A 27,626-nucleotide genomic window follows, 5' to 3' on the forward strand; every position below is an offset into this window, starting at 1 on the left:
TATAACGCATTTAGAACGGTACCTGGCATAGAGGAAGTGCTCAAGAGGTGTCAGACCTCTTTCTTACTGCAGTCCCTCGCCAAACTTCAAGTCTGGGTCATAAATCCTTTTTTCTTTTTTTTGGCTTATACGGTAAACGACAATTTATTTTCTCACGGTTCTGGAAACTGGGAAGTCGAAGACCGTGGTGCCAGCAGATTTGGTGTCTAGTGAGGGCCCGCATCCTCACTGACAACCATCTTTTCACTGCTACCTCACTTGGCAGAAGGGGGCTGGGTCATAAAACTTTATTCGGAAACTTTCAATGGCACATCTTGCCTGGGGTCTTTAAAAGCCCCAGCGTTACCCTCCTTGTGGCCTCTGCACACCCTGCCAAGCTCTCTGTAGCTAATTCATCCTTTGTTCCAACCAGAATCCCACCTCCTCCAGGAAGCCTTCCCAGCCTTTTCTTCTCATAAGCATTTAGCATTTGTACCACCCACTCTTGGGGCACTTATACCTCCTTCTGGGACTGTGACCCTCTTCCTGCCTTGCTCCAAGCTTCCAAAGGCGGGCCAGCCTCGACACTCTCCTGGCATACAGCTGACCTTCACCTACTGATGGGCTTTGGGGTTCTTCCACAGGGCAGCCACAACACTCCCCCACCTGAGGTCACCGCATGGCTCCCCTTCGCTCCTACAACCGAATCAAGGCCATTTCCTTTTCAGCTTTCACTCCCTGCTTATTCCTCCACAGAAAGAAGCCCCTTCCTTTCCTGGGCTGACTCCGCCTCGCGTCCCCCAGGCCCACACAGAAACGTTTCTGGCTCAGGGAGGCCTTTCCCCACTGGCCTAGGTGAGCCTTCCCTGTGAGCCACCTCACTGTCCTCTGCCATCCCTGCTGAGCGGCAGGGTGGTCAAGGTCAGGCAGGGGCCGCAGTGGGAGCCTGCTGGTGAATGTCCGCACAAGCAATGGCTAGGAGAGCTCTCGGGAGACAAGGAAGCGAGCTGTTTTTGTTCCGCCGCACTGTCCTTTACAGTCAGTGCCCCCAAACACCCAGAGGTCCTGGAACCCTCTCTGACACTCTCAGAGTTAGAGCCAGGCCCTCGTGAAAGGGACGGTGACATCTCTGTGCCCAGTGACAGCACCGTCACCCTGGAGCTCGAGAACCACTATCCTCCCCTGCTCCTGGAACGTTCATGGGATTAAGAGATTCGGCACCAACTTCAACCTGAAGTTCAAGTAAGCCTGTGTGTCCTTTCAAAAGTAAAAACAGAAGCGATTCTGGAGAGCTCAATATATATTTTTTATAAATTAGGTCACGTTCTCCCCAGAGGGAATCCAAAGTCCAAGGAAGAGGAAGCACTCCAGTGGCCCTGAGGGCTTAGCCAGGCACCCTGGGGCACAGTGTCACAGGTAAGGCTGATCCCTGGACAGCTCCCACCTCTTTATGGGAGGAGCTGGCGTCACAGCCTTCTTCTCAGTGGCTGCTACAGCCGAGCTGGAAGATGAAAACAGACTTGAGTTAGGCCCAGGTTTCAGAGAACAGTGTGGAGGAAGCTGCGGGAGACCCCCCTGCCCCGGCAGGAACACATCTGCTGACACCATGGATCTGGAGGCCAGGGTGCAGGGTGTTTCAGAATGCCCAGAGCCCTCCAATGGGGTCCCCCAAAGGGTGAGCTGACAAGCCCCGAGCCCTGCATCAACCCCTGGTTGGCGTGCCTTGGCTCCTGGTCCCAGAACCAGCATGAATAGCTGGGCTCCTCCTCCAGCACCCCTTCCCACTCGCACCCCACTCCCGCTGCCCCGGAACAGGACACTGGCAGAAGGGCCAAGGACCAGCACTGGGGGTCTGGGCAAACTGCTTTGAAATCATGCGTCTACTACCTGCCAGCGGTGTGACCCGGGCAGGGCACTTGGTCTCTCTGTGACTCAATTTCTTCTTCTGCAGCAGGGGCCATCGCTGCCTAACTCATGGAGTTATCAGGAGGCAGATATGGCACTGACTCCATTCTTGAGCTTACAGATTTTAATTATGAGGATTAATCCTCAGAACGACTCTGCTATCGACAGAATGGGTCCCCACAAAATCCATATGTTGAAATCCTACACCCCAATGTGATGATGTTACAGGGTGGAGCCTTTGGGAGGTGACTAGATCATGAAGGTGAAGCCCTTATGAATGGGGTTAGTGCCCTTATAAGAGACCCTAGAGAGCCCTTACCCCTCCCAACATGGGAGGACATGGCAAAAAGATACCGTCTGTGGGGACTTCCCTGGCGGTCCAGTATTAGGACTCAGCGCTTCCACTGCAAGGGGCATGGGTTCGATCCCTGGTTGGGGAACTAAGACCCCACATACTGCATGGTGTGGCAAAAAAAAGGATACCATCTATAAACAAAGAAAGTGCCAGACACCGAATCTGCAGGAACCTTGAACTTGGACTTCCCAGCTTCCAGAACCAAGAGAAACAATTTTCTATTGTTTATAAGCCACCCAGTCTTGGGATTCTGTCCCAGCAGAACTCTCTAAAGTAAATAACATTATTGTTCCTGTTTAATTAAGAGACAGTGCCTGATGCCAGGGACCAAAGTGGGTTTTGAGGGGCCTGAGGTTTATACAATTCTCTCTTTGAGAAGAATATAAAATTAGAAAAACAACAATCCCTGGGCTTCTTCCAAGGCCCTCGAAGGGCCCTTGGAGCTTCCTCTGCTTTTTGCAGGAAACCCACCCAGGGTGGGTGGGGATTCATGAGCTCTCAGATGAAAAGCCCCCGGCAGTACATTTCCTACCACAGTTGATGCTCAACAGACTTGGGACCTTGAAAAGCACAAGCAGGAGAGAGGGCTGGTCGCAGGAGGGGTGTTGAGGCATCCTCACCTCTCTGCTGGCTTCCCTGACGCCAGCACCTTCTGTGAGGACATGATGATCGAGGGCGGCGTGGCTTCCCGGCGGCCATCACGTGTACAGTAGTAATTGTTGGAAAGTTTGTGGCTGGGGCCCACGGGGAGCTTGGGAGGAGGCTGAGTTCTGAGGAGAAAGAACATGGGCACTGAAACAAAAATGACAAGTCGTTCTCACTGCGTGGCTGTGCTAGAACATGGGCCCATCACCTCAGTCACGAGGCTTGGGGTCGGCAGGCCCTTGGATGTGCTGCAGGCCAGGGGTATCCCTTGATACACTGCCATGACCATATGCCTGGGGAGGGTCCAATGCCTGCATTGGATGTGAAGGTGCTGGAAGGCCAGGCCTGGGTCTGCCCCACCACAGGTCCCCGACCTGCCCCAAACGTGGCAGGTATGGAGGAACTTTTCATGAGGGAGGCCTGTTCCCACCTCTCCATGGCCCAGAGCTTGGCAGCTGGCCTCATTTCCACCACAGGTCCTCGGGAAATGAAGAGGCTGGGGCCTGGGGCTCTGCCCATCACCTACCAAGTAATCGTGGTCAGCAAATGCTTGGGAAACAACCCCAGACTTGGCTCATTCTGAGGGGTTTTGTCCCCAAAGGCCAGGCTGCAGAACCTCTGGGTTTCCAGTTCTCTCAGGAACTCTCTGAAGAACTCTACTGGGATCAAGCCTTATTACTCAAAGAGCATTTTGTCCTCTGGGGTCTCTGCTGCCACCTCGTGGTCGCTGCCACCAGAGGGGGAGTGAACAGAGCTCTGTCCTCGCTTGACTAAACCCTGGGGTCAATATACAAAGTTTGAGGTCTGAAAACTAATCGCTAACCTCGCTAACAAAAGACACTAACAAAAAACAAAATCACTAACAAAAGATGTGCTTCCCTGGAAACCAATGCAGAGACGGAGGGCAGAAAAGATAGAAAAATCATAAACAGATCGGGTTCTCATTCATCTTTTTTGTTTGTTTGTTTATTTATTTGCCTGCGTTGGGTCTTCTTTGCTGCGTACAGGCTTTCTCTAGTTGTGGTGAGCAGGGGCTACTCTTCATTGCAGGGCGCAGACTTCTCATCGTGGTGACTTCTCTTGTTGCGGAGCACGGGCTCTAGGTGCGCAGGCTTCAGTAGTTGTGGTGCACGGGCTTAGATGCTCCGCGGCATGTGGGATCTTCCCGGAGCAGGGCTTGAACCCGTGTCCCCTGCATTGGCAGGAGGATTCTTAACTACTGCGCCACCAGGGAAGTCCCTCATCTGGGTTTTTAACCAACTTTTTTCTGATAATCATTTTGCCAGGACTTAAGTTTTTCTTAAAACAAGTGATAGTCATTGTACCAAGGAGAAAAAAAGAAATACAGATAAAAACAAACTTTAAAAACTTAATATTAAAAGCAGTATCCTAATTCCCTGGCAGTCCAGGGGTTAGGACTCGGTGCTTTCACTGCTATGGCCCGGGTTCGATCCTGGTCAGGGAACTAAGATCCCACAAGCTGTGCGGCACGGCCAAAAAAAAATTTTTTAATAAATAAAAAATAAATTAGGGACTTCCCTGGTAGCGCAATGGTTAAGAATCCACCTGCCCATGCAGGGCACACGGGTTCGAGCCCTGATCTGGGAGGATCCCACATGCTGCGGCGCAACTAAGCCCGTGTGCCATAACCACTGAGCCTGAGTGCCACAACTACTGAAGCCCGAGCGCCTAGAGCCCGTGCTCTGCAACAAGAGAAGCCATCACAATGAGAAGCCTGCACACCGCAACGAAGAGTGGCCCCTGCTCGCCGCAACTAGAGAAAGCCCGCGCACAGCAACGAAGACCCAATGCAGCCAAAAATAAATAAATATATTTTTTAAAAATTAAAAAAAAATAAAATAGGACTTCCCGGTGCCACAGTGGTTAAGAATCTGCCTGCCAATGCAGCGGACACAGGTTCGAGCCCTGGTCCAGGAAGATCCCAACATGCTACAGAGCAACGAAGCCCATGCGCTGCAACTACGGAGCCTGAGCTCTAGAGCCCGTGAGCCACAGCTACTGAAGCCCGCGTGCCTAGAGCCCATGCTCCGCAACAAGAGAAGCCACCGCAATGAGAAGCCCACGCACTGCAAAGAAGAGTAGACCCCGCTCGCCGCAACTAGAGAAAGCCCGCGCACAGCAATGAAGACCCAACGCAGCCAAAAATAAATAAATAAATAAATTTTTAAAAATAAAATAAATAAAGGCAATATCCTGTGTTGAAGTTAGAATCTGCTTAACCCCTGGAGTGCAGAGATGACCCTCTGTTGGCCAGGGACCAACAGAAAACGAGCACACAAAGGATAAAAAGAACCAGCGCCCAACGGAAAGGCCTAAATGAATCACTAGGGGGCGCCATTACCCTTTAAAAAAAAAGTTGAAAATTTTACAAAACTGTTTCCTCAACTGTATCAACTACCCTGGATGGAAAAGCAATTTAAAACTTTTGATATTTGGAATCAGTCACAACATGCAGGCATTCACACAGACTTGATTATTTTAATGTTATTGTTCTTCTTTTCATGCTAACCCTCCATGGCTGCCTTACCTTTGCCTGCCACTCATATATATATCGCTATTCCCCATTCCTCAGAGTGTTTCAGCCACACTAGCCTCCTTCCTACTTCTGGCTCTGTCGGGCTGCACAGCCTTGGCACTTACTGCTGCCTCTGCCCGGAATGTTTTAATAACTATCCTTCGGCATTTCAGGTGACTCAAATGTCAATCCCTGAGGCCTTTCCTGATTACCTGATCTGAGGTAGGCACCCTCCAGCTTATTCACTTTGTCTTCAGAGCATTTTAGAACAATGTTTTTTACTTGCTGTGTTTATTTCCCTACTATGTTATGTTTCTCCCTCCTCCCCAGGATATGAGCTCCATGAGAATTTTTTTTGTTAGCACTGGTATCCCAGAGGGCTGAGGACACAGCAGGGGTTTGTAAATGTCAAGTAATTTTTGGACTCAAATGAGTTTGAAATCAAGACACTTCTGGGTTCAAATCCCAGCTGTTACTTGCTGGCTTCTGAGTGATTTTAAGCAAATGATTTAGTCTCTCCGAGCCTCAAATATTTTCATGTGTAGCTTGGGGATGATAACACTAACAGGGCCACACTTAGGACTGCAAATCACACTGAGGATTCCCACTCATAATTCAAGCCCCATCTGGTTGTTCCACGAGCACCACTCTCAGACATAGTCCAGCAAGATTAAAGGCAAACCTCTGCCTCCACTAGAGGCGGCTAGAGGCAGGATTTCGGCCCAGTGTTTCAGGGGTCTAAAAGACGAGTTTTGTTTTTGATGGAAGGACAGGATTTCAGTCCGGGCAGCGAGCGGGGCTTGCTCACCGCTTGGAGATCTCCTGGTAACGCAGCTGCAGCTTCGCCTGCAAGTCTTGCTGTGGGAGAAAGAGAGGAAGGAGGTCAGCCCGCAGGTCACCCCAGAACAGAAGGCCAGCGAACGTGGGGCAGTCCAGGGCTGGACAAATGAAGGGAAGGCGGGAGACGGGCATTTGGCGACAAGGATATGGGCCCTGGAGGTGAACAGGAAAGCTGGAGGCCGGGGCCACAAGATCCAAAGTTAAGAAGGACTAGGTAAATCCCAGGCCTGAGTGGGACCCCAGCCAAAAGAGGGCCAAGGGCTGGAGGTGGAGGTGGGCGTGCCCTGGGCTGGAAAGGTCAAGAGCTGGAAGCTCCGGGCTGAGAGCGGGGTCCCGGCTTATAAGGAGAATCTCGGCACCACTGGCCTCGGCCCCAAAGGTGCAGGAGGGGGGTGAGTAACGGGAGCGTGTCCGGGGCGCACGGAGCCCACAGCCCCACCCTCCCCAGTGCAGCCCTTCCCGCCCCGCGCACCCCGGATGCCCAGTTCCGCAGCCGCTGGATGAAACGAGTAGCAGACGCCATCTTTCAACCCTGCGCTGAAGGGCGCCGGTGACGTCTCTACCGCCAGGGCTGCTGGGAACATGGAGTATGTTCTCGCGAGAACGGGAGTGGGCGGGGCTAGGACGCCTTATAAACGTTCTCTCCGAAGCACGTGACTCCTCTCCGCCCGATCAGTCGCCGTGCCGCCATTATGGATACGAGTCGTGTGCAGCCCATCAAGCTTGCCAGGGTGAGGCGGAAGCCCGGGTTTGAGGGCCCGGATGAGGGAGGAAGGAGTAGGGGAACCGGGTGGTCCAGATCTGATCCCAGCTTCTTTACCCCAGGTCACCAAGGTGCTGGGCAGGACCGGTTCGCAGGGACAGTGCACGCAGGTGAGCTGGAGAGACGAGGAGGCGGGGTCTGGGGTCTTGAGTCTCCGATGATGACTTCTGTGCCCTGGTATCTGAGAACCGATACGTACCCTTTTTCGGAAAGCTCGCGGACGGTCCGAGCCTTTGCCGAGGCCTTGCCCCTCATTCCTTGGGCTCTGACATACCTCGTTCTCCTGGCTCAGCCAATCCCAACGACCACTGTGTAGCTCCACGCCCTCACGATTGTGCTCGCGTCCCCGACGGGCCCAGAGCGGCAGTTGTCCCCCACCAGTGGCTTTTTCTGGCGCTCGAGAGCTTTGTTCTCCACGCTTCGGCCCTTCTCCGGCTTCTCTCCCGGCCCAGACCTACTTCCCAGGCTCAACCCCCTTTTTAAGTGTGTCTAAGCAGGCACGTTCTCTGAATCCAAGTCAGCTGGCTATCCCACGGTGCCAGTTTGTGGCCGACACTGACTTCTTCCCGGTCCCCCACCCCCCCCGTCAACCCCATAGGTGCGCGTAGAATTCATGGACGACACGAGCCGTTCCATCATCCGAAACGTGAAAGGCCCCGTGCGCGAGGGCGACGTGCTCACCCTATTGGAGTCAGAGCGAGAGGCTCGGAGGCTGCGCTGAACTTGGGACTGGTGAGTGCACAACTGGAGTGGGAAACAGTAGACCTTTGGCTGGTGGTAGGGAGGTTTCGCCAAGCATACGGATGAGGGGCTCTTGCAGGGGCTCTTGGTAGCGGGGTGTGAAGAAAGGGTTTGCTGAGATTGGCAAGACGGGGGAGGGAGTTTGCCACTTGCTGAGAGGGACCTGTCAGCATCTCATACTTGGGTTTGTTTACAGGGTCCTGGATGTCTGGGTCGACTACCTGGCCCACGAGGAGGATCTGCTGTTAATAAAGCGTTTATATTCTGTGTAAACTTGGGGTTTTGTGTCAGTTGCCACGAAGCTTATAAAACTCCCCCATGGGACCCCCAGATGGTCTGCACTGACCCACTGCACTCTGGAAGGGGGGTGGAGTTGTCGTCTTCCCCAACAACGCGTTTTCTTTTTGAGGAGGAAGAAGCACGTGTCTGTGTGTATCTCCAAAACAAGACAAGCTGAGTTAGGAATGTTTTATTAAGGAAAAAGTTTGGAGAAGTGAGTGGACCAGAGTGCCTCAGGTCCCACCTCACCCTGCAGAGTTCAAGCTGAGCCCCTCCCTGTGGACCCTGACCCTTGCTGTGCCCCGAGGTTGAGGTGGGTGAGGGAAAGCTCTCCCCCAATCCAGGTCCAGTGTGTCAGGCCAGTCACTGAGGTGGGGGGTCCTCTCCACCGTCACTGCAGCCTCCTTCACTAGGCTTGGCCATGGGGCGGTCAGAGGGCAGCTGGTGAGAGAGGTTGAGGAGGGCTGCTGTCAGTCTCCTGTAGGCAGGACACTGGCTTTCAGCCCCCTTAGACTCAGGGCTGCTTAGCCTAGTGGAGGTCTTGCCTCTGTCCACTGAGCTTGCCTAAGCAGGAACCCCACCTTTTACAGCAGAGCCAGAGCACCTGGCTTTGAATCCTGCCTCTGTCCCATGTGACCTGGAAGAGGCACTTGGCCTCCCTGGCTCCTTTCCCCCATCTCTACAGGAGAGTGCGGGATGGCTAGGCTCACAGCATGAGTTGGTGTTTTGCTTCGTTTTGTGTTATTTGGCCGTGCCATGAGGCATGCGGGATCTTAGTTCCCTGACCCGGGATTGAACCCATGGCCCCTGCAATGGAAGCGTGGAGTCCTAGCCACTGGTCTGCCAGGGAGTTCCCAGAATGATGTTTAATTATGAAAGTGCTGAGAACAGCCTGGCACTTGCCTTTTGAACATAAGCCTCTGCCCCCAAACCAGCCCTTCCTGCCTGCTGCTGGCAAACTCATTGTCTCCAACCCTGAAGCTCTGACTTGTGGGGAGCTTGCACCCCCCTCCCCTGCCCCCTCGACCTAAAGGGTCCCTTATTCCTTTGCTGTGAGCCTGGGGGCAGTAACAGGAGTCCCCTGACACGACATGGTCTGACCTAGGTCTGACAGCTCTACTCTGATCTTAATGGCATGTCCCCTCTGGAGGCCTCAGGTTCATGACCTATAAAGTGAAGGTGTGTCTAGCCCTTGGGTGTTCTGCAGGTTGAACATCAAATCCCAGCCACAGAATTCAGACGCAGGTTCCCCACCCCTGGTACTACCCTGGGGTGCATGAAGAGAAGCCACCTTTCTGGGGCTCACTGGGGATCCTTGAGCGGTGCAGCTGGGAAACTGTCTCTTGGGGCTGGGGCTGGGGCTGCACTCACCGGGGGACCGGGCTGGCCTGAGCTCAGGTGGGCGTGCAGCAGGGTGGCCACCTCATCCTGCTCAGCCTCCAGGGCAATGGCCAGGGCACTGGTGCCCTCCTGAGGGATGATAGGGACAGTCAGGTCCCTGAACCAAGGTGTGACTACCCCACCAGCCCCATGGTGGCTCACGTTGTCCAGGAGGGCAGGGTCACAGCCTGGCTGGGCCAGGAGCAACCGGACAGTGTCCAGGCGCCCATACTCGCTGGCGCACATCAGCGCTGTGGCCCCATCTGCATCCTGCACGTTCACATCTGCCCCACACGCCAGCAGGGCTGCTACCGTGTCCTGGCGGCCGTGGCTGATGGCCAGCATGAGGGCTGTCTGTCCCGTCTGGGGAATGGGAAAGAAGGGGACAGGACTGGTGTGGGCTCCGGGGGAAAGAGGGGGGTCACAGACATTTGGCTCCAAAAGTGGAAAAGACCCCTGGACTCCGAGCCAGGGAGGAGATATCTACGCACCTGGCTGGCCTTGGCATTAACACTGCCCATGCGGAAGAGTCTCTGGACCACGGCCATGTCCTCCTCTCGCCCCACAGAGGTGAGTGCAGCCAGCATGAGGGCGGAGTAGCCAGCTCGATTCTGGTGGTCAATCTTGCAGACCCCTGGGAGAGAGAAGAGGGGTCAGTCCACCAAGAAGCCGACACCCGCTAGTCCACTCGCCTCCCTCCAAGCCTCAGGTTCATGTGTTTAGTCAGGTTGGTCACTGAGGGTCATGCGTGACTGTACTGTTCCCTCTGCCTACAAGGCTCTCCCCACAAGATCCACATGGCTCCTCCCTTACCTTCAGGGTTCTGCTCGCATCTCATCTCAGTGAAGAGTTTCCTCACCTTCCTATTTCAAACTGTGTTGGGGGCTTCGTTCTGTCTGCTGCTGTATCCCCCAGTACCTAGAGTAATACCTGCCACCTAGTAGCTGCTCAATGAGAGAGAAATGGACGTTTCTATTTTCACAGCTACTACCCACCAAGCCACCACTGTTGCTCCCCCAGAGAAATGCCAGCTGGGCCCCCCGGGTGTCCAAGTCCATTCCAGTTTCCATGCAGCAGCCAGAAAGAGATCAAAAGAAATTTGGCCCCATCACCTATTTAGAGCCCTCCTGTGTCTCCCCACTGCACCTGGAATACAGGCCGTTGTTCACCACCGCCTCCGAGGCTCTGTTATCAACTTCTGTCCCTTCCTCTGGAGTTGGCCTTTCTCCCACAAGCCTATGTTACAGATTGAATTGTGTCCCCCCAGCGCCATTGCCCCACCAAAAGATATGTTGAACTCCTAACACCCAGTACCTGTGAATGTGGCCTTAATTGGAAATAAGATCTTTGCAAACCATAATCAAGTTAAGATGAGGTCATTATGGTAGGCCCTAATTCCATATGACTGGTATCCTCGGAAGAAGCAAAGACTAAGAGCTATGTGATGCAGAAGGCCGAGAAGACAAGCTGCCTTAAGCCGCGGAACGCTGCAGGTTGCTGGCAGCCACCAGAAGCTTGGAGAAAGGCACAGAACAGATTCTCCCTCTGAGCCCTTAAGAAGGAAACAGCCCTGCCAACACCTTGATTTTGGACTTCTGGACTCTGGAACTGCAAGAAAATGAATTTCTCTTTTCAACCACCCACGTTGTGGTACTTTGTGGCACTTTTTTACAGCAGCCCTAGGAAACTAACAGCCTGGTTACTGCTGCCCATCCTTCCGAACTGAACACAGACATCAGCTCCATTTCCTCTGGGGTCAGTTCTGTTACCATCCTGGCCCTCTTCCTCACAGCACAGCACCTACTTCTGGACCTCATTCCCCAGAATGTTTACCGCTCGTGTACCCCACCATTCTGAAAGCTCCACAAGTCTAGGGACAGTCTGCAGAGATGAATGGGTGGGAGAGGTTTGGGGAAAGGAGTGGATCAGGGTCATGGAGAGGGTGCCCTAGTGAGAGCGGATCTGAGACAACCGGCTGGGGAGTAAAAGGGTTAAGTCAGGATTAAGGGCGTTCCCTAGTTGTGTGGCATACTCTCTAGGTGTCCATTCCATCCACAAGCTTCTGTGACCCTGGTGGAGGGTGTTGGGCACAGAAGGGGGCTCAGAGAAATAACCAAAGTGGGGTCTCTGCAGTTAGCCAGGGGACCCACCTATTTTCCCTCTCCCTTTCCCTTCCCTGAGGCCTTGCTAAGCTAAAGGATCACCCTGTTTCTTGATTCCCTCCCCTGGTTTTATTTTGTCATGGACCTTACCCCTATTGGAAATTATGTTTACTTGATAATTATCGAGTAAAATTGATAATTATCTCTGCTCCCCCCACACACACACCCAGAGCCCCTGCTCACGAAAGCTTATTCATTCATTCAACAAACACTTGAGGATCTACTGTGTGCCCCACTGGGGTCTGCCAGGCAAGTAGGGTGAGGTGAGGGAGGGGTATGGGGATGGGTTTGAAAGGGTACATAAAGGAGTAGTTAATGATAGGCCAGGAGGCAAGGAGACAGAACAGTGAAATGTGGTGGGAGCAATGGATACTGGTCCCATGAGGTTCAAGGACTGTGGGAGTTGGGCAACAGGAGATAGTGAGCTGAGATGTTGGATGGTGAGAGTTCAGGAGAGAATGCTAGGAAGTGAGATTATGGAGGGGGCATAGTTACTGATGACATCAAGGTGTTGTGGTGACCTTACAAGTGTAAGGCTGATGGCAGGGTGAAGGGAGAGGAGTAGATCAAGGAACTGAGAAGGGACTTCCTGGCAGTCCAGGGGTTAAAACTCCACGCTTCCACTGCAGGGGGTGCAGGTTCGATCCCTGGTCGGGGAACTAAGATCCCACATGCCTTGTGGCATAGCCAGAAAAAAAAAAAAAAAAGGAACTGAGAAGCCAGGAAGTGGGAGGGATCATCCATCAGGAAACTGTTATTGGTGAGGATTAGGCTGGAGAGGAGAACCCGCCAGGAGCTAAGATTCAAGAAATGAAGAGTGACGAGATGAGAGGGAGAAGTCAGAAGGGGCAGAGGGAGTAGTGGTCTGATCAATTAGAGGCTCCAAGATGGGACTAAAGGAGGAAGGGGAAACGGTCTGGAAGTGGAGATAAAGAACAAGGAGGACACAGCCATGTCCAGGCCCTTCATTCCAGGGAGATGAGAGGAAACAGCCCCTGCGTGAAGGGTGCACTGAGGGCTCTGGGTCCTGGGGGTGGGGAGGGCCAAAGGGGCTGACCCATGTGAGAACCAGAAGGCCCATGGCAAGGTCTGGAAAGTTGGAGCTGAAGGTGGGGGGGGTTCAAATGCAGGAAATAAGAGGATCCAAGGAGCCTCAGGCCTTGCAACCAAGATGACTGCCTTGCCACCCTCCATAACCCCAGTCCTCAGCCCCCTTTAAGACAGGAGCTGCCCAGGAAATACCTTTTTTTTTTTTTTTTGGCCACGACGCGCAGCATGTGGGATCTTAGTTCCCTGACCAGGGATCGAACCCGCACCCCCTGCATTGGAAGTGTGGAGTCTTAACCACTGGACCACCGGGGAAGTCCCAGGAAATACCTTTTGAATTCATGCATTGTCCCCTCCTCCCAAGCCCCAGCTCCTTTTCCAGCCCAGAGTAGCTGTGCCCTTCCCCTCGGTCACCAAGACCTGCAGAAATGGAATGGATCTGTGTATTTAGGGGGGTGGCATGCAGGATGGGACAGCAGGACCTGCCTCAGCCTGCAGTGAGAAGGAGAGGCAGGGCAGGCCCCAGAGGATACTGGACCTGAAGGAGGACACCGAGGAGAGCTCTTGGTGGGCAATCAGTTTGTCTACTGTCCACTGTCCCCTCTGCTGTGAGTCTCATGGGGGTGGCCCACCCCCATCCTGGCACTGCACTGGTGCCTGGAAGGCTCTCAATATATGTCTGTGGACTCAGCAACACCTGGATGTGTGTATCTCTGCTCCAGAGGGGGAAACGTTGAGACAGATGATAGAAATGTGTGTGAGATGGGGCCAACGCAGGACCTGGTGGTGGAGGACTGCAGGCCCACTGTCCCAGCCCGGGAGGCAGTCATAGCCCTGACCAGTCAGTACATCCCCTGGAGGCTGAAGAGGCAGTGGATGGATAGTGGGGCTCAGGAACAAGGTGAACGCCAAGGCTGGAGATTCAGGGACAGAAGGCATGGGGACCATTGACTGACCTGCGTGCCTGGTGCAGTTCTACGTGTGTGTTACCACAATTGCCCAGGGAGGGAGGCACTGCATCCCCCGTTTCACAGAGGAAGCTAAAGCTGGTGAAATGAAGTAATTCCTCTACATTTAGGTCTACCCAATCCCAAAGCCCAGAATACCCTCCTCCTGCAAAGTGAGAGGCAGGTCAGGGCAGAGCTCACAGCTCAGAGAGGTCAATCTATCCACAACGGGTCATGTAACCTCCAGAGAAAGGCCAGTGGTGCCCTCTGCCTGGCCAGCCGTTCTCTGCATCCTTCTCCAGGTCCTCCCAGCCAGGACCTGCCCAGATTCTCCCTTCCCTGGCTCCCTATTCCCTGGTGCCCTCCCCACCCCTCCTCAATGCTGACCTGTATCCAGCAGCAAGCTCGCGATGGCCAGGTTCCCATGGGACACGCTGTAGTGCAGGGCTGTGTTCCCGTTGCCATCCGTCAGGTTCACCACGTGTTCCAGCAGCTCACGTCCCAGGCGCACCACCGCGCCCAGCACCCCGGCCACGGGCTCCGCTTGAGAGCGCCGCTGGCTCGACACTCGAAACCACTCCTGGGCCACCAGGCGCGCCGCGCCCTGCCAGGACGGGGGAAAGACTTCGGCGAGGGTCCAGGAAGGGGTGGCAGGGAGGGTGTGGGGGCGGGACTGGGAACCCAGGCAGGGGAGGATGGTCACTCCTAGTGCCACACCCCTTTCGAGGAGGGAGTGCAGTTAGTGTGGGTATCCGGCTCGAGGGGGCAGGGATGCTCCCCTTCTGAGGAAGAGCCTGGGGAAGAAGCTGAAGTGGCGGAAGGCGGTGAGCGCTTGTCTTTGGGGAGTCCGGGAGTGGGGCTGGGGCTTGGGGCGGACCCCTTTTGGGAAATCAGGGAAAGATCAGCCCTGTCCTGGGGCGAAGAGCCCTTTGGAGAGCTTGGGATCCGTGCAGGGCCCTGGCGCGAGGTGACGGAACTTGGGACCCTCCTAACTCTAAAGACCCCGATGCTCTTCCCTAGGTAGGCGTCAGAGGAGGTCCCAGGCGGGCCTATGACTCCTGCGAAGGCTTCTCCCCGCACTCACACTGTCGCGGGCGACTCCGCGGGGCCGGCTCAGCTGCCGTTGCAGCACTGCGCACGCCTCCCTCAAACGCGGGCTCAGCTCGCACCTACTGCCGAGGAGACGCAGACAGGGAGAGGCTAAGGAGGGGTTGGGATGGGGAGTGGGGAGACGGGAAAGAGAGCAGCCGTTCCTAATACGTGTCCGCGGCGCTGCTCACCTCCCCTGCGCGCCCGGCTGAGGCTCTGGCTCTGCCTCCGGCTCGGGGTCCCGGGCCTCCCCGCCGCTGGGAGGGCCATGGGTCCCGGAGTCGGATCCCCCGCCGCTGTCGTCTCCTGAGCCCGACGAACTGCTCCTCGGGAGCTCGGCAGCGCCGTCCTCGCTGTCGCTGTCGCCCTCGCTGGATGAGCTCTCGTACCTGGGGGCAGGGTGAGAGGCATCTGCTGAGCCTCCCCTGGGGGCTCATGCTGGAGTCCTGCGAGGTGGGAGTGGCTGTTCCCATCTTACAGATGAGGACACTGAGGCTTGCCAAGACCACGCCGCGAGCGAGGGGCAGAGCTGGGATTCAAACCCCATTCCAGTCCCAGAAGATGCTGCCATGGGGAGGGGGAAAGTGCTCACTCTCCGTTGAGGACCCCAACAAACTGCAGGCTCTTCGGTCCGGGGCTGGGTTGGGCGCCAGGTGTACCGTCTCTCCTCTTCATAATGGATTTGAGAGTGCCTGGCGGAGATCAGATGAAGACAGTGAGTTAGAATTCGGTGGCCAGCAAACCAGGGCTCAGCGAGGGACGGGGAGGGGACTCACCCGCGGGTGCCACTGCCCTGTCCTCATCCGTGGGTCCGGGCAGGTTCTCCTGCGTCGGGGCAGGGGCCTCCACAGCGGGCTCGGTCTGCGTGGCCCTCTCGGCACAACCCCACGGGGTCTGGGTGGCAGCCTCGCACGGCTGGGGCTGGGCCGCCACCGCTGCCTGTGCCTCCTCGGCTGCCTGTGCCTCCTCGGCAGCCTCGCGGGCCTCCTCCAGCTCGCACAGGCGACCCCGCAGGAGCTCGCTCACCCCGCGCTGATGCTCCAGGCTGGCGCGAAGCAGCTCCAGCTCGCGCTCGGCGGCCGCGGGCAGCCCCAGCAGAGCCTCCGTCACCCACACTTCCGCCTCGAGGGTCTCGGGAGCTGTCCCCACGCCGGCCTCCTGGGTCTCCGGCAACGCCTGGGCTCCCGCCTCTTCAGTCTCCGGCACGGTCTGGGTGCCTGTATCCCGCGTCTGGGGCGCCCCATCGAGGACCTGCAGCGCACCCGCACTGAGGCTAGAAGCCGACCCGTCGGGGCCATCAGCCCCGGGGCTGGCCCTGGCGCGAACGCCGCGCTCAGAGGTGGCCAGGCGCTCGGTGAGCCGCCGCAGCTGAGCAAGCTTGTCCGGGCGCGCCTCGGCCTCCCCGTCGGGCTCGGGCTGCCGGCGCCCGGCAAGCAACCGCGCCTTCTCGGCGCGCAGCGCGCGCACCTGCTCCTGCAGCTCGGGCAGCGCGCGCGCCTGCTCCTCGAGCTCGCGCAGGCGCCTCAGCGCCGCTGCCATCTGCTCGCGCACCAGCTGCAGTTGCGCGGGGCCGGGCGAGGCCAGGGCCGGGTTGGGGGCGGGACTGCTGTGGCCGGATCCGCGCGGGCTGCGCGGGATCGTGCGGCCGGGGCTGGGCACGCACTCGTGCGCCTGCGCTAGCTCCAACCGCCGGCTGGTCTCCAGGAGCGTGTGCTCGACGCGCGGATTGCGCACGGGTGCGCGCGGCGATAGCGGCAGCAGCATGAGCCCCGACGGTGCGCCCGGGGAGAGAGCGCCCGGTGCTCCGCCATCGTCACTGGCCAGGGACTCGCAGGATGTCCAGGCGCCTGGGCTGCGCGCGCCTGCGAGGCCGGCCCGTGGCGCGCGGGTGCGGCGCGCGGGCTGGGGGCCCGGGGCGCGGCGGGCGGCGGGGCCGCGCTCCAGCTCCTCCACGTACTTGAGGAAGTCCAGGTCCAGGTGGAAGCCATAGGGCGTCTCCACTGAGTAGGGCGAACTCGGGCTGCGAGCTCCCCCAGTCACGCTGGGGCACAGGCGAGGGCCGCCCAGGTCTGTGGGCATGACAGGGGCGTGGAGGGGCGTTAAGCCGGAGAGACCCGGAGAACGCGTCCCCACTGCCCCACGACACGCCTGCACGACTCCACCTGCACCAAACCCTGCACACCTGGATTGCACACCCAAGGCTTAAACGCCTCTCTGCTCCCAAAAAGTCGAGGGTTCACCCGTTAATTGAGCACCTACTATGTACCAAGCACTTTTCTAGGTGCTGCGGACATAGCAGTGAACAAGACAAGCATCCCTGCCCTCTTATAGGAGACAGATAAACACAATCGTTCCAAACGGTGCTTAGGACAATAATAATAATTCCAAGATGAAACAGAGAATAACTGACAGACGTGGGCTCTGGCTGTCAGGGCAGATTTCCTGAGGAGGGGACTTACAAGCTGAGCCCTGAATGAGGGGGAGGAAGCAGCTGAGACAGGAGGTTCCTAAAAGAAAACAGCCCATGCAGAGGCCCTGGGGTGGAATGACCAGGGTGGGCCTGAGTAAGAGCCGGTGGAGATGAGGATGTGCAGAGCAGAGTGAAGGAAGGGAGGGGGTAGAGGAGTAGAAGAGGTGGGCTCGGACCAGATTGTGGGGAACCTTCTGGGCCACCATGAGGAGATGGAGTTTTATTCCACCTGTGACAGGGCACCAGAGGCAGATTTTAAGCCATGATATTATCCACCTTTATAAAGGGCCCTCTGGCCACTCTGCAAAGGAGGGAGCTGCAGGGCTGTGTCTGCATCTGGGTGCCAAGTGTGGATCTGTACACATGCAAAGCCCATTTTGCACACTTACCAGGCAGGTTCTGATTCAGGGCAAACTTGGCCATGTTTCCTGGAGTAGCCCCCAGAGGGGGTGAGAGTGGGGCTGGGCCCTGTCCCTCTGGCTGTGCCTCTGGGGTCAGTCCGGACTCTGAGTGAGTAAACAGGCCCAAGAGGTCCTCTCCACCACCACCCCAACACCCCCACACACAGGCCCTCTCCTCCCTCCTCCCTCAAGTGGCCTTGAAAGTTTGGAATGGGGACTTCCCTGGCGGCGCAGTGGTTAAGAATCCGCCTGCCAATGCAGGGGACACAGGTTCGAGCCCTGGTCCAGGAAGATCCCACATGCCGCGAAGCAATTAAGCCCACGCACCACAGCTACTGAGCCTGTGCTCTAGACCCCATGAGCCACAACTACTGAGCCCTTGTGCCACAACTACTGAAGCCTGTGCGCCTAGAGCCCGTGCTCTGAAACAAGAGAAGCCACCGCAATGAGAAGCCCGCACACCGCAATGAAGAGTAGCCCCCGCTCACCGCAACTAGAGAGAGCTCGCGTGCAGCAATGAAGACCCAACGCAGCCAAAGATAAATAAATTAAATAAATAAATTTATATATAAAAAAAGAAAGTTTGGAATGAATGACTGTGGGGACCCTCACATGCCAGGCCTCAGCCTGCTGGGCAGGAGGCGGCAGGAAGGGCATCAAAAGGAGAAGAGAGGGGAACTCCCTGGTGGTCCAGTGGTTAGGAATCCGTGCTTCCACGGCAAGGGCAAGGGTTCGATCCCTGGTTGGGGAACTAGGATCCTGCATGCCACATGGCGTGGCAAAAAAAAAAAAGAAAAAAGAAAAAGAAGATGATGATCAAGAGAACGAGAGCAGCCGGGGCAGGGGCAGGGTGAGGTGCATTCCAGACCTGCTGAGTTTTCTTCGGTCCCTGGGGAAAATTAGAAATTGAGGGCTTCCCTGGTGGCGCAGTGGTTGAGAGTCCGCCTGCCGATGCAGGGGACGCGGGTTTGGGCCCTGGTCCGGGAAGATCCCACATGCCGCGGAGCGGCTGGGCCAGTGAGCCATGGCCTCTGAGCCTGCACGTCCGGAGCCTGTGCTCCGCAGCGGGAGAGGCCACAACAGTGAGAGGCCCGCGTACCAAAAAGAAAGAAAGAAAGAAAGAAATTGATGCTCAAAGGGGTGGAGTGTGAACATTCAGAAGAGGAAGGCGAAGGTTGGAAGCCCTTCGAGGGCTCATGTACATCTGAATTTATACCAGGGTCACTTGTGAGATCCTTTAGGAATGATGGAGAGCTGTGGGCCAGATGCACCAAGGATGCAAATCAATGGATACCAGTCTTCCTGGGATGTCTCTACTGGAGTGCCACAGGGCTCTGCCCTTGGCTTGTAAGAGATTGTAGTGGAACCACAAGCACCCAGGTTGTCAGCACTGTGGCTAGGGAATTCCCTGGTCGTCCAGTGGTTAGGATTCGGTGCTTTCACCGCTGAGGGCCCGGGTACAATCCCTGGTCAGGGAACTAAGATCCCACAAGCCGTGCCATGTGTTGAGGCCAAAAACAAGAAAACAAAACAAAAACAAACAAACAAAAAACTCGGAGCTGTGGCTATGCTTAGGGCTAAAGGGATAGAGACACTTCAGGTGATGTGATGGAGGCGCTAAGAAACTGGGGAGATTGGGCCACATCTAATAATGTGATATTTAACAAGGACAAATATTGAGTCCAGAAATTTGATTCAGAGAGTATAGGGCAGGAAAGATGGGGCTTTGAAGAGCTCACGTGAAAAACCCTGAGGGAAGGGAAAGCAGCTTGTATCCAGTGCCTACTCTATGCCTGGCCTGACTAAATGTAACCACCCCCCACCCCCCCACCCCCGCCACAAGTATAATCCTGCAAGGTAGGATGTTTCCCCCTTTTCCAGATGGGGGAAAAGAAGGCATAAAGCAGTAAAGTCAATTGCCTATGGGAAATGCCCTCAGGCTGGGCTTTCATCTTCTGGCGGGGACCTCTTGTCTGCCCAGCCCTCCACCAGCAGGTGCCTGCCAGACCCGATCTGTACTCTTCCTGACCTACAGCCCATCTGTGCTAACCACCTGGCAACCTTCCCAGTCACCCCTTCTGGTCTCTTGCACTCCGGATGACCACCTGCGTGCCTAATACCCACCAGCAACTGAGCACCCATTGGTCTACCGGACTCATTCTGCTCCACAGCTGGGTGAACCCTCCCACTCACCACTCTTTCCAGCCTGGGTCCCTGACACCTCCCCCAACCCACCCCAAGGAGGGAGAGTGACGGGGAACTTCCAGTCCTGAAGCAGCTGTTTCCCGTCCCCTCACACTGGCTGTAAGGGGCCGGCCAGCAGGGCAACACGGAGGACAGCCAGTGCCTCTCAGGACTTGTTTTCAGGAAACTGCCAGGGAAGAGCTGGGTCATGGAAAAAACCTGGGCTGGGGCTTAGGGGTCTGGGCTTGCCTCACACACAGCTGGCCGTGTGACTCCGTGGGGTCAGCCCTCCCCCCACTCCGGGGACCTGGTTACACCCAAATTTGAGACCCTGGGAATTCAAAAAAAACAGCTGTGAGTCATTCCTAAGACCCAAACCAGCTGGAGCAGCCAGACCCAGAAACTGACCTGAAAAATGGGTGGATGCCCCAAGAATGGTAAATAAAAATATGCCAATGACTTTTGCCATTTACTACAGGCTAGCCTCTATTCTAAGCAATTTATGGGTAACTCAAAAAAAAATCCTAGGTAAACCCTTTGAGGTAGGTTATTCTTTCCCCCTATTGTGCAGATGGAGAAACTGAGACACAGGGATTAAGTGACCCAGCCAAAGTCGGACATGGGCAGAAGCAGGATTTGAACCCTGCAGCTTTGCCAGTGTTTCTGCATTGACCCCTCCACTTGACGGCTTTCTATAAACAGCCCTCCCCTCCCCAGGAGGAGCAAAGAGCCAGAGGGGGTCGGCCCTCCCAGCCTGCACTCCTGCCTGTCCCCTGCGTGTGTCCCCGACGGGAAGAGCAGGCCCAAACCGTGGCGGCTCCAGGGGCTGCAGCCTCACCGGAGTGGAGGCGTGCAACTGCCCTCCTCTCTCCTCCGCTCCCTGCCCGAGCTGGCAAGCTTAGATCCGGATCCTCTGCCTGAGACCCCCTTATTAGGCCGTCAGAGCCGACACCACACGCCCCCACTCCCGCCCCAGGGACTATTTTGGGACTCAGAGCTGTGCTCACAAAACCTGAGGGGTGGGATACGAGGCGGGCAGTGCAGATCCCGGTCTTGGGGAGGGAGCGTCTTCCCGGACTGAGGCTCTGGGTGGTGGCACCCCCTAACTTTGGGGCGGGACTCTCAGACCCCTGAAGTGGGAGTGGAGGCTGATGATGGGGGGAGGGGGAGGTCCTGAGGTCAGCACCCCCCACCTCCCTGTCCCCTCAGGACGGCCTCACGGAGACAGAGCAGTTTCCTACAGGAAACGCCGCCGGGCGGTTCCATCCGTTGTCCATTGTCTGCCGGCCCGGGGGCCATCCGTCCCTCCCCCCAACACCGTTTCCGAATCACCCCCCATCACACACACACACACACACACACACACACACTCAGGTCCAGCGCGAGGGAATGGACCCGGGTCCCCAAGCTGTCCAGGAGCGACTCTGTGAAAGCATCCCGAAGTCGGTTGCGGCGCCAGGGGGCGAACAAAGCCCCCCACTTCGCTCCTGAAGGGCGGGAAGTAGGAGACCTCAAGAATCCAGAGCCCCCCGACTCTGCTCGCCGCCCACCCGGGACTCCCAGTGTGGGAGGGGTCCCAGCCAGAGGACACAGCGCCCGCCCCGTCGCAGCGCGCTGAGCCCGCAAAGGGGCTAGTAGCGCAGCGCCCCGTCCCGCTGAGTACCCTGATCCCTCCTGGACCCCATCGGTGCCCCGAAATCTGGCGCTTTACCTGAAGCCGCAGCCGCAGCCGCGCCCGCACCCGAGCCCGCCCCCTCGAAGCTCGGGGACCGGTTATCAAGGCCTTGACCCTAACTGACGGCCACGTCAGCCAACCAGCGTTCCACGCTCTCCGAAACTGTCCAATGGTGAGGCGGGGTGGACCGCACTGTCCCGGCGCTGAGGGTGTGGCGAGTGGCTTGGGGTGGGGCCTGGAGTGACTGCCCTTGAGGGCGTTCGGGTCCGTAGTGGGGAGAGCAGAGGCCGAGTGGTGCCCAGCTCAGGGCTAAAGGGCTTCCGTATGATCCACAGGGGACAGGGAGCCTCGGGAACACTCTAAGCAGGACAGTTACCCTGTGGGATTTGTGTATTTGGAAGATACCTTGGGTGGAAGCTGACGCTCCTGTCCCAGTGTCTGGGTGAGGGACCTGGACCCTGGATCTTTCCCACCGCAGGCCTTTGCGCATGCTGCTCAATCTTCCTGAACTGTTCTTCCCTGCACCTGTTCACTTGGCCACCTTCTCCTACCTTTGGGGGCTCAACCTGTGTGTTCCAGTCCCCTAAAGGCCTAACGTGGACCTTCTCCAGTCACTATCTTTCCAGTCACTCTGTTTTATGAATCTAATAGCTATATACTTTCAATATCTGAAAACAATCTATTATTTATTTTGTTCTTTGTTTGCCATCTGTCTCCCCATAAGGACAGGGAACTGATTGATTTTGGACACTGTTTCATCCAGTGCCCCAAGCACACAGTAGGTACTTAATAAATGTTTGTTGAAGAAACAGACTCACAGACATAGAGAGCAGACTTGTGGTTGCCAAGGGGGAGGAGGGGTGGGGGAGGGAAGGATTGGGAATTTGGGATTAGCAGGTGCAAACTATTATATATAGAATGGGTAAACAACAAGGTTGTACTATATAGCACAGGGAACTATTTCAATACCCTGTGATAAACCATAATGGAAAAGAATATGAAAAAGAATATATATATATATATATATATATATATATATGAATCACTTGCCGTGCAGCAGAAATTAACACAACATTGTAAATCAACTATACCTCAATAAATTTTTTAAAAAATAAATTTAGTTATTTATTTTTGGCTGTGTTGGCTCTTTGTTGCTGTACGCGAGCTTTCTCTAGTTGCGGCAAGTGGGGGCTACTCTTCATTGCAGTGCACCGGCTTCTCATTGCGGTGGTTTCACTTGTTGCGGAGCACGGGCTCTAGGCGTGCGGGCTTTAGTAGTTGCGGCACGCGGGCTCTAGAGCGCAGGCTCAGTAGTTGTGGCGCATGGGCTTTGTTGCTCCATGGCATGTGGGATCTTCCGGGACCAGGGCTCGAACCCGTGTCCCCTGCATTGGCAGGCAGATTCTTAACCACCAGGGAAGTCCAACCTCAATACAATTTTTAAAAAATGTTTGTTTAAAGAATGATTTGAAATTACATTGAACTCTTTAACCCATTTGGAAAATATGATCGAAAGTGAATCTACAGATTTTCCCCCTATTAATTTAGCATTTATTGAGCACCTACGGTGTTCCAGGCACTGTGCAGGTCCTTGAGGGGAACATAATCCCTGCCATCCTGGGCCTCAAAGCTGAGAGGAGGAGACAGATTTTCAAGCTATGGTTTATGGTCAGGGGGTAACAGGGATGGGAACTGGAGTCTATGGGAAGAGAAAAGGGGACACATCATTGTCGTAGAGGATCTGGGGAGACAGCCTATAGGGATGACACTTAAGGAAAGGTACTCCAGACAGGAGAAAATGCACATGCAAAGGAAGATATGGTGAACTTTGACTAAGTCAAGATGTTGGTGGGAGGGGAGCTGGAGGGACAGGCAGAAGGGTGTGTCTGAAGCAGCTCAGACTTTATCTGATAAAATGGGGCCCATTGGAGGCAAGTTACTTTATTCCAAAGATTCATCTCTCTGTCCCAGTGCCACTCTGTTTTAACTACAGTAGCTTTAGAATATATTTTAATATCTGATACTCCACTTTTTGCAAAATTCCTGGGCTATTTTCACTGTCTTTTTTTTTTTCTTCCCAATAAACTGTAGAATCCTGTCAAGTTTCCCCCATGAAAACTATAGTGGAATTAAAAAATTTTTTTTAAATAAAATAAAATGCATTACAAAACAGAAACAGGGACTTCCCTGTTGGTCCAGCAGTCAAGACTCCACGCTCCCAATGCAGGGGGCCCGGGTTTGATCCCTGGTCAGGGAACTAGATCCCACACATCACAACTAAAAGTTCCCACATGCCACAATTAAAAAAAAGAAAAAAATCCCACAGTCCTCAATGAAGATCCTGCAGGCGGCAATGAAGATTCTGTGTGTCACAACTAAAGACCAGGCTCAGCCAAATAAATAAATAAATATTAAAACAACAAAAACAGAAACAGACTCACAGTCTTCAAAAACAAACTTATGGTTACCAAATGGGAAAGGTGGGGGGGAAGGGATAAATTAGGAGTTTGGGATTAACATATACACACTATTATGTATAAAATAGATAATCAACAAGGACCTACCCTGTATAGCACAGGGAATGCTACTCAATATTCTGTAATAAACTATATGGGAAAAGAATCTGAAAAAGAATGGATACGTGTATATGTATAACTGAATCACTTTGCTGTATACCTGAAACTAACACAACATTGTAAATCGACTCTACTGTAATATGAAATAAAAATTAAATTAAAAAAATTTAAAAATGCACACACACACAGAAAGCTAGATCCAAGAAACCACATAAAAATAAATGTATAACTTAAGGAGTTCCTAAGGGGCAGTTCTCAACCAGGGGCGATTTTGTCCCTTGGGAGATATTCAGCAATAACTGGAGACATGTTGATTGTCAGGATGGAGTGGGGGGAAGGGCTGTCCTTGGTCTCTAGTGGGTGGAGGCCAGGGATGTTGCTAAACATCCCGCAATGTACGGGGTATTCTCCCACAACCAAGAATCATCTGGCCTGAATGTTGATAGCGCTGAGTGTGAGAAACTCAGCTGGAAGGCAAACATCATTTTAACCCCCACCCAGGTCAACAAAGAGCATGTCACCAGCGACCCCAGAAGCCCCTCCAACAGGCTGCATCCCAATCACAGTGCCTCCTCGCTCCGCAAAGGAACCACTGTTGTGACTTGTGTGATAGTCACTGCCTGGCATTTCTGAATAGTTTATCATGGAAGTTTGAATCTCTAGACACTGTGGTTTAGTCTTGCACATGCAAAATATATATATATATCTTTTAAGTCTCTTAATTCATGGGTTCCCCTCTATCCCTTCCCTGCCTTGCAATAAATCGATTGCACAACTCAGGCTGTTTCCCACGGTCTGGGTGGTTCTGATCCCATCCTCGTGGTGCACGCTGGCATGGTTCTCTGTCCTTCATCTTCCAGGCAAATTTGCAGTTGTTTCCAGAACTGGGATTAGATTAGGGTTTGATGCCTTTGGCCCGATTGTGGGTGCTGTTCGTCCCATCAACATCAGGCTCACACTCTTTGTCTCTCCTTGCATGAGGCCAGCAGCCATTGAGAACTAACTTGGTGGTGAATGCAAAATAGCGATGTCCTCCTCCTCGAATTTCGTCCTTGTTTATTAGCTAAAATTCTTCCCTTGCAGATGTTTCCCTTAGGTTCCATTTGGTTACCTAGTGGCACGTTCATGTAGGAATGCTTGATTCTTTCCCTTTAGAGACCACTTACCTAAATAGTGAATTAATTCCCCATAATCCTCTGAAAGTGATAAATTAGGCTGGTTCTTTTTTTCTTTATTTGATTGAAGCATAGTTGATTTACAATATTGTGTTAGCTTCTGGTGGACAGCAAACCCACACGCACCACAATGAAGAGTATATATATATTCTTTCTCAGTCGTTTTTTTTTTTTTTTAACCACGCTGCAAGGTTTGTGGGACCTTAGTTCACGGACCAGGGATTGAACCCACACCTTCAGCAATGAAAGTGTGGAGTCCTAACAACTGGACCAGCAGAGAATTCCCCAGATTCTTCTTCATTACAGGTTTTTACAAGACATTGAATATAGTTCCCTGTGCTATACAGTAAGTCCTTGTTGTTTATCCATCTTATGTATAGCAGTGTGTATCTGTTAACCTCAAACTCCTAATTCACTCCTCCCTTTCCATAGAAAAGTTTGTTTTCTATGTCTGTGAGTCTGTTTCTGTTTTGTAAATAAGTTCATTTGTATTATTTTTTAGATTCCACATATGTGATATCATATAATATTTGTATTTCTCTGTCTAATTTATTTCAATTAGTATGATAATCTCTAGGTCCATCCATGTTGCTGCAAATGGCAATATATCATTCTTTTTTATGGCCGAGTAATATTCCATTGCATATATGTACCACATTTTTATCCATTCATCTGTTGATGGACACTTAGTATGCTTCCATGTCTTGGCTACTATAAATAGTACTGCTATGAACATTGAGGTGCATGTATCTTTTGGGTTTTTTTCCTTTTAATATTTATTTATTTTTTATTTTTTGGCTTCATTGGGTCTTAGTTGTGGCATGTGGGATCTTTCCTTGTGGTGCGCAGGCTCAGTAGTTGCGGTGTGCAGGCTCTGTTGTTGTGGCGTGCAGGCTTAGTTGCCTCACGGCAGGTGGGATCTTAGTTCCCCACCAGGGATCGAATGGGTGTCCCCTGCATTGCAAGACGGATTCTTAACAACTGGACCACCAGGGAAGTCCCACATGTATCTTTTTTGAATTAGAGTTTTCATCTTTTCCAGATATATTCCCAGGACTGCTGGATCACATGATAAACCTATTTTTAGTTTTTTTAGGAACCTCCATACTGTTCTCCATAGTGGCTGCACCAATTTACATTCTCACCAGCAATGTAGGAGGGTTCCCTTTTCTCCACGCCCTCTCCAGAGTTTATTATTTGTAGACTTTTTTTTTGGCTGCCTTTTGTCTTCATTGCTGCGCACGGGCTTTCTCTAGTTGCGGTGAGCGGGGGACTACTCTTCGTTGCGGTGGGTGGTGGCTTCTCTTGTTGCCGAGCACGGGCTCTAGGCGCATGGGCTTCAGTAGTTGTGACTTTCAGGCTCTAGAGCCCAGGCTCAGTAACTGTGGTGCAGGGCTGCTCCGCGGCATGTGGGATCTTCCTGGACCAGGGCTCAAAGTCGTGTCCCCTGCATTGGCAGACAGATTCTTAACCACTGAGCCACCAGGGAAACCCTATTTGTAGACTTTTTGATGATGGTCATTCTGACCAGTGTGAGGTGACACCTCATTGTAGTTTTGGTTTACATTTCTCTAATGATTATAGGCTGGCTCTTTCTTTAAGTAGTTATGAGCTTATGGATTTAAATATGTTGTGCTTCAATCCTTTATCCTCACTGGTGGGCCCACCTGGCCAGTGGGAGCCTCTACTGGTTGGAACTTTTTGGAGCAACTCTGATAGTTTTCTTGCTGTCTCCTATGACCAGATGTTCCAGGCACATCTTGGACATTTCCTGTCCCAGACCCGGCATCAGCCAGAAACTCTGGGGGCTTTTTTTGGTGGGAAATTATATTCGTTTGGGTGTTAGAAATGCTCATTTGCTATTGGTTGGCCATCTGTCTAGACTTTCTCGGTCAAAAGAGCTAAAAGGGGGCTTCCCTGGTGGCGCAGTTGTTGGGAGTCCGCCTGCCGATGCAGGGGACACGGGTTCGTGACCTGGTCCAGGAGGATCCCGCGTGCCGCGGAGCGGCTGGGCCCGTGAGCTATGGCCGCAGGGCCTGGGCGTCCGGAGCCTGTGCTCCGCAACGGGAGAGACCACAGCGGTGAGAGGCCCGTGTACCGCAAAAAAAAAAAAAAAAAAAAAAAAAAGAGCTAAAAGGAGGGGAATATATATATTATATAATATCTATATATATAATACAGAGAGAACATATAATATATTGTCCTATAATATAACACACAATTATATGTCATGATATAATCTGTATATAATATATTATAATATGTATGTAATATATTATCGTGTACATTTATGCATATACATATGATATATATGTCCATATTCTATTATGTACAATACTTTATGAATTCATTCTCATATTTCCAGTTCAATTTCAGGACTACATGATTTTTACTCAACCTCTTTCTGGTTGGTAGAATAACATCTCCCCAAAGACGTCCATATACTAACCTCTGCCACCTATGAAAATGGTAGCTTA

General features: G+C 53.6%; 4 protein-coding genes across 14 annotated transcripts in view; 2 read left to right on the forward strand and 2 right to left on the reverse strand.

Annotated features, from left to right (window-relative positions):
- Nucleotides 1–27,626, forward strand: part of HNRNPM (heterogeneous nuclear ribonucleoprotein M) — a 175,560-nt gene that overhangs the window by 35,501 nt on the left and 112,433 nt on the right. The window lies entirely within an intron of this gene.
- On the reverse strand, nucleotides 1,268–6,811 carry NDUFA7 (NADH:ubiquinone oxidoreductase subunit A7). The gene is made up of 4 exons (XM_082835379.1): nucleotides 6,733–6,811; nucleotides 6,229–6,278; nucleotides 2,860–3,009; nucleotides 1,268–1,480 (listed from the first exon to the last, which is right to left on the reverse strand). Exons 1-4 carry the CDS (start codon nucleotides 6,781–6,783, stop codon nucleotides 1,390–1,392), a joined length of 342 nt encoding a protein of 113 aa, XP_082691505.1. The 5' UTR covers nucleotides 6,784–6,811; the 3' UTR covers nucleotides 1,268–1,389.
- Nucleotides 6,910–8,037, forward strand: RPS28 (ribosomal protein S28). The gene is made up of 4 exons (XM_082835570.1): nucleotides 6,910–6,991; nucleotides 7,086–7,133; nucleotides 7,622–7,755; nucleotides 7,961–8,037. Exons 1-3 carry the CDS (start codon nucleotides 6,953–6,955, stop codon nucleotides 7,742–7,744), a joined length of 210 nt encoding a protein of 69 aa, XP_082691696.1. The 5' UTR covers nucleotides 6,910–6,952; the 3' UTR covers nucleotides 7,745–7,755; nucleotides 7,961–8,037.
- KANK3 (KN motif and ankyrin repeat domains 3) lies at nucleotides 8,228–18,748 on the reverse strand. Of its 4 annotated transcripts, none has more exons than XM_082837055.1 (11): nucleotides 18,152–18,748; nucleotides 17,528–17,644; nucleotides 15,445–16,737; nucleotides 15,261–15,360; nucleotides 14,860–15,057; nucleotides 14,664–14,748; nucleotides 13,967–14,183; nucleotides 9,915–10,057; nucleotides 9,586–9,786; nucleotides 9,415–9,513; nucleotides 8,228–8,484 (listed from the first exon to the last, which is right to left on the reverse strand). In XM_082837055.1, the coding sequence occupies exons 2-11, from the start codon at nucleotides 17,559–17,561 to the stop codon at nucleotides 8,407–8,409; spliced, it is 2,448 nt and encodes an 815-aa protein (XP_082693181.1). In that variant the 5' UTR covers nucleotides 17,562–17,644; nucleotides 18,152–18,748; the 3' UTR covers nucleotides 8,228–8,406. The 4 variants fall into 4 exon arrangements, with proteins under 4 accessions (XP_082693181.1, XP_082693180.1, XP_082693182.1 ...); XM_082837054.1 differs by having other exon boundaries at nucleotides 14,664–14,751; XM_082837056.1 differs by lacking the exon at nucleotides 9,586–9,786 and having other exon boundaries at nucleotides 14,664–14,751.

Source organism: Leucopleurus acutus (genome assembly GCF_964270905.1).
Source record: "Leucopleurus acutus genome assembly, chromosome: 3".
Taxonomy (NCBI): domain Eukaryota; kingdom Metazoa; phylum Chordata; class Mammalia; order Artiodactyla; family Delphinidae; genus Leucopleurus; species Leucopleurus acutus.

What these genes read in the sequence shown, in the direction of transcription:
- NDUFA7 (XM_082835379.1), bottom strand. Translation starts at nt 6,783, where the DNA reads ATGGCGTCTGCTACTCGTTTCATCCAGCGGCTGCGGAACTGGGCATCC. An exon ending in TACCAGGAGATCTCCAAGCG is followed by an intron (nt 3,010 to 6,228) that starts GTGAGCAAGCCC and finishes CTTTCTCCTCAG; the next exon opens with AACTCAGCCTCCTCCCAAGC. An exon ending in TCAGGGAAGCCAGCAGAGAG is followed by an intron (nt 1,481 to 2,859) that starts GTGAGGATGCCT and finishes TTCATCTTCCAG; the next exon opens with CTCGGCTGTAGCAGCCACTG.
- KANK3 (XM_082837053.1), bottom strand. Translation starts at nt 17,561, where the DNA reads ATGGCCAAGTTTGCCCTGAATCAGAACCTGCCTG. An exon ending in TTAATGCCAAGGCCAGCCAG is followed by an intron (nt 9,787 to 9,914) that starts GTGCGTAGATAT and finishes CCCATTCCCCAG; the next exon opens with ACGGGACAGACAGCCCTCAT. An exon ending in CAGGCCAGCCCGGTCCCCCG is followed by an intron (nt 8,485 to 9,414) that starts GTGAGTGCAGCC and finishes CTCTCTCACCAG; the next exon opens with CTGCCCTCTGACCGCCCCAT.
- RPS28 (XM_082835570.1), top strand. Translation starts at nt 6,953, where the DNA reads ATGGATACGAGTCGTGTGCAGCCCATCAAGCTTGCCAGG. An exon ending in AGCCCATCAAGCTTGCCAGG is followed by an intron (nt 6,992 to 7,085) that starts GTGAGGCGGAAG and finishes TCTTTACCCCAG; the next exon opens with GTCACCAAGGTGCTGGGCAG. An exon ending in CGCAGGGACAGTGCACGCAG is followed by an intron (nt 7,134 to 7,621) that starts GTGAGCTGGAGA and finishes TCAACCCCATAG; the next exon opens with GTGCGCGTAGAATTCATGGA.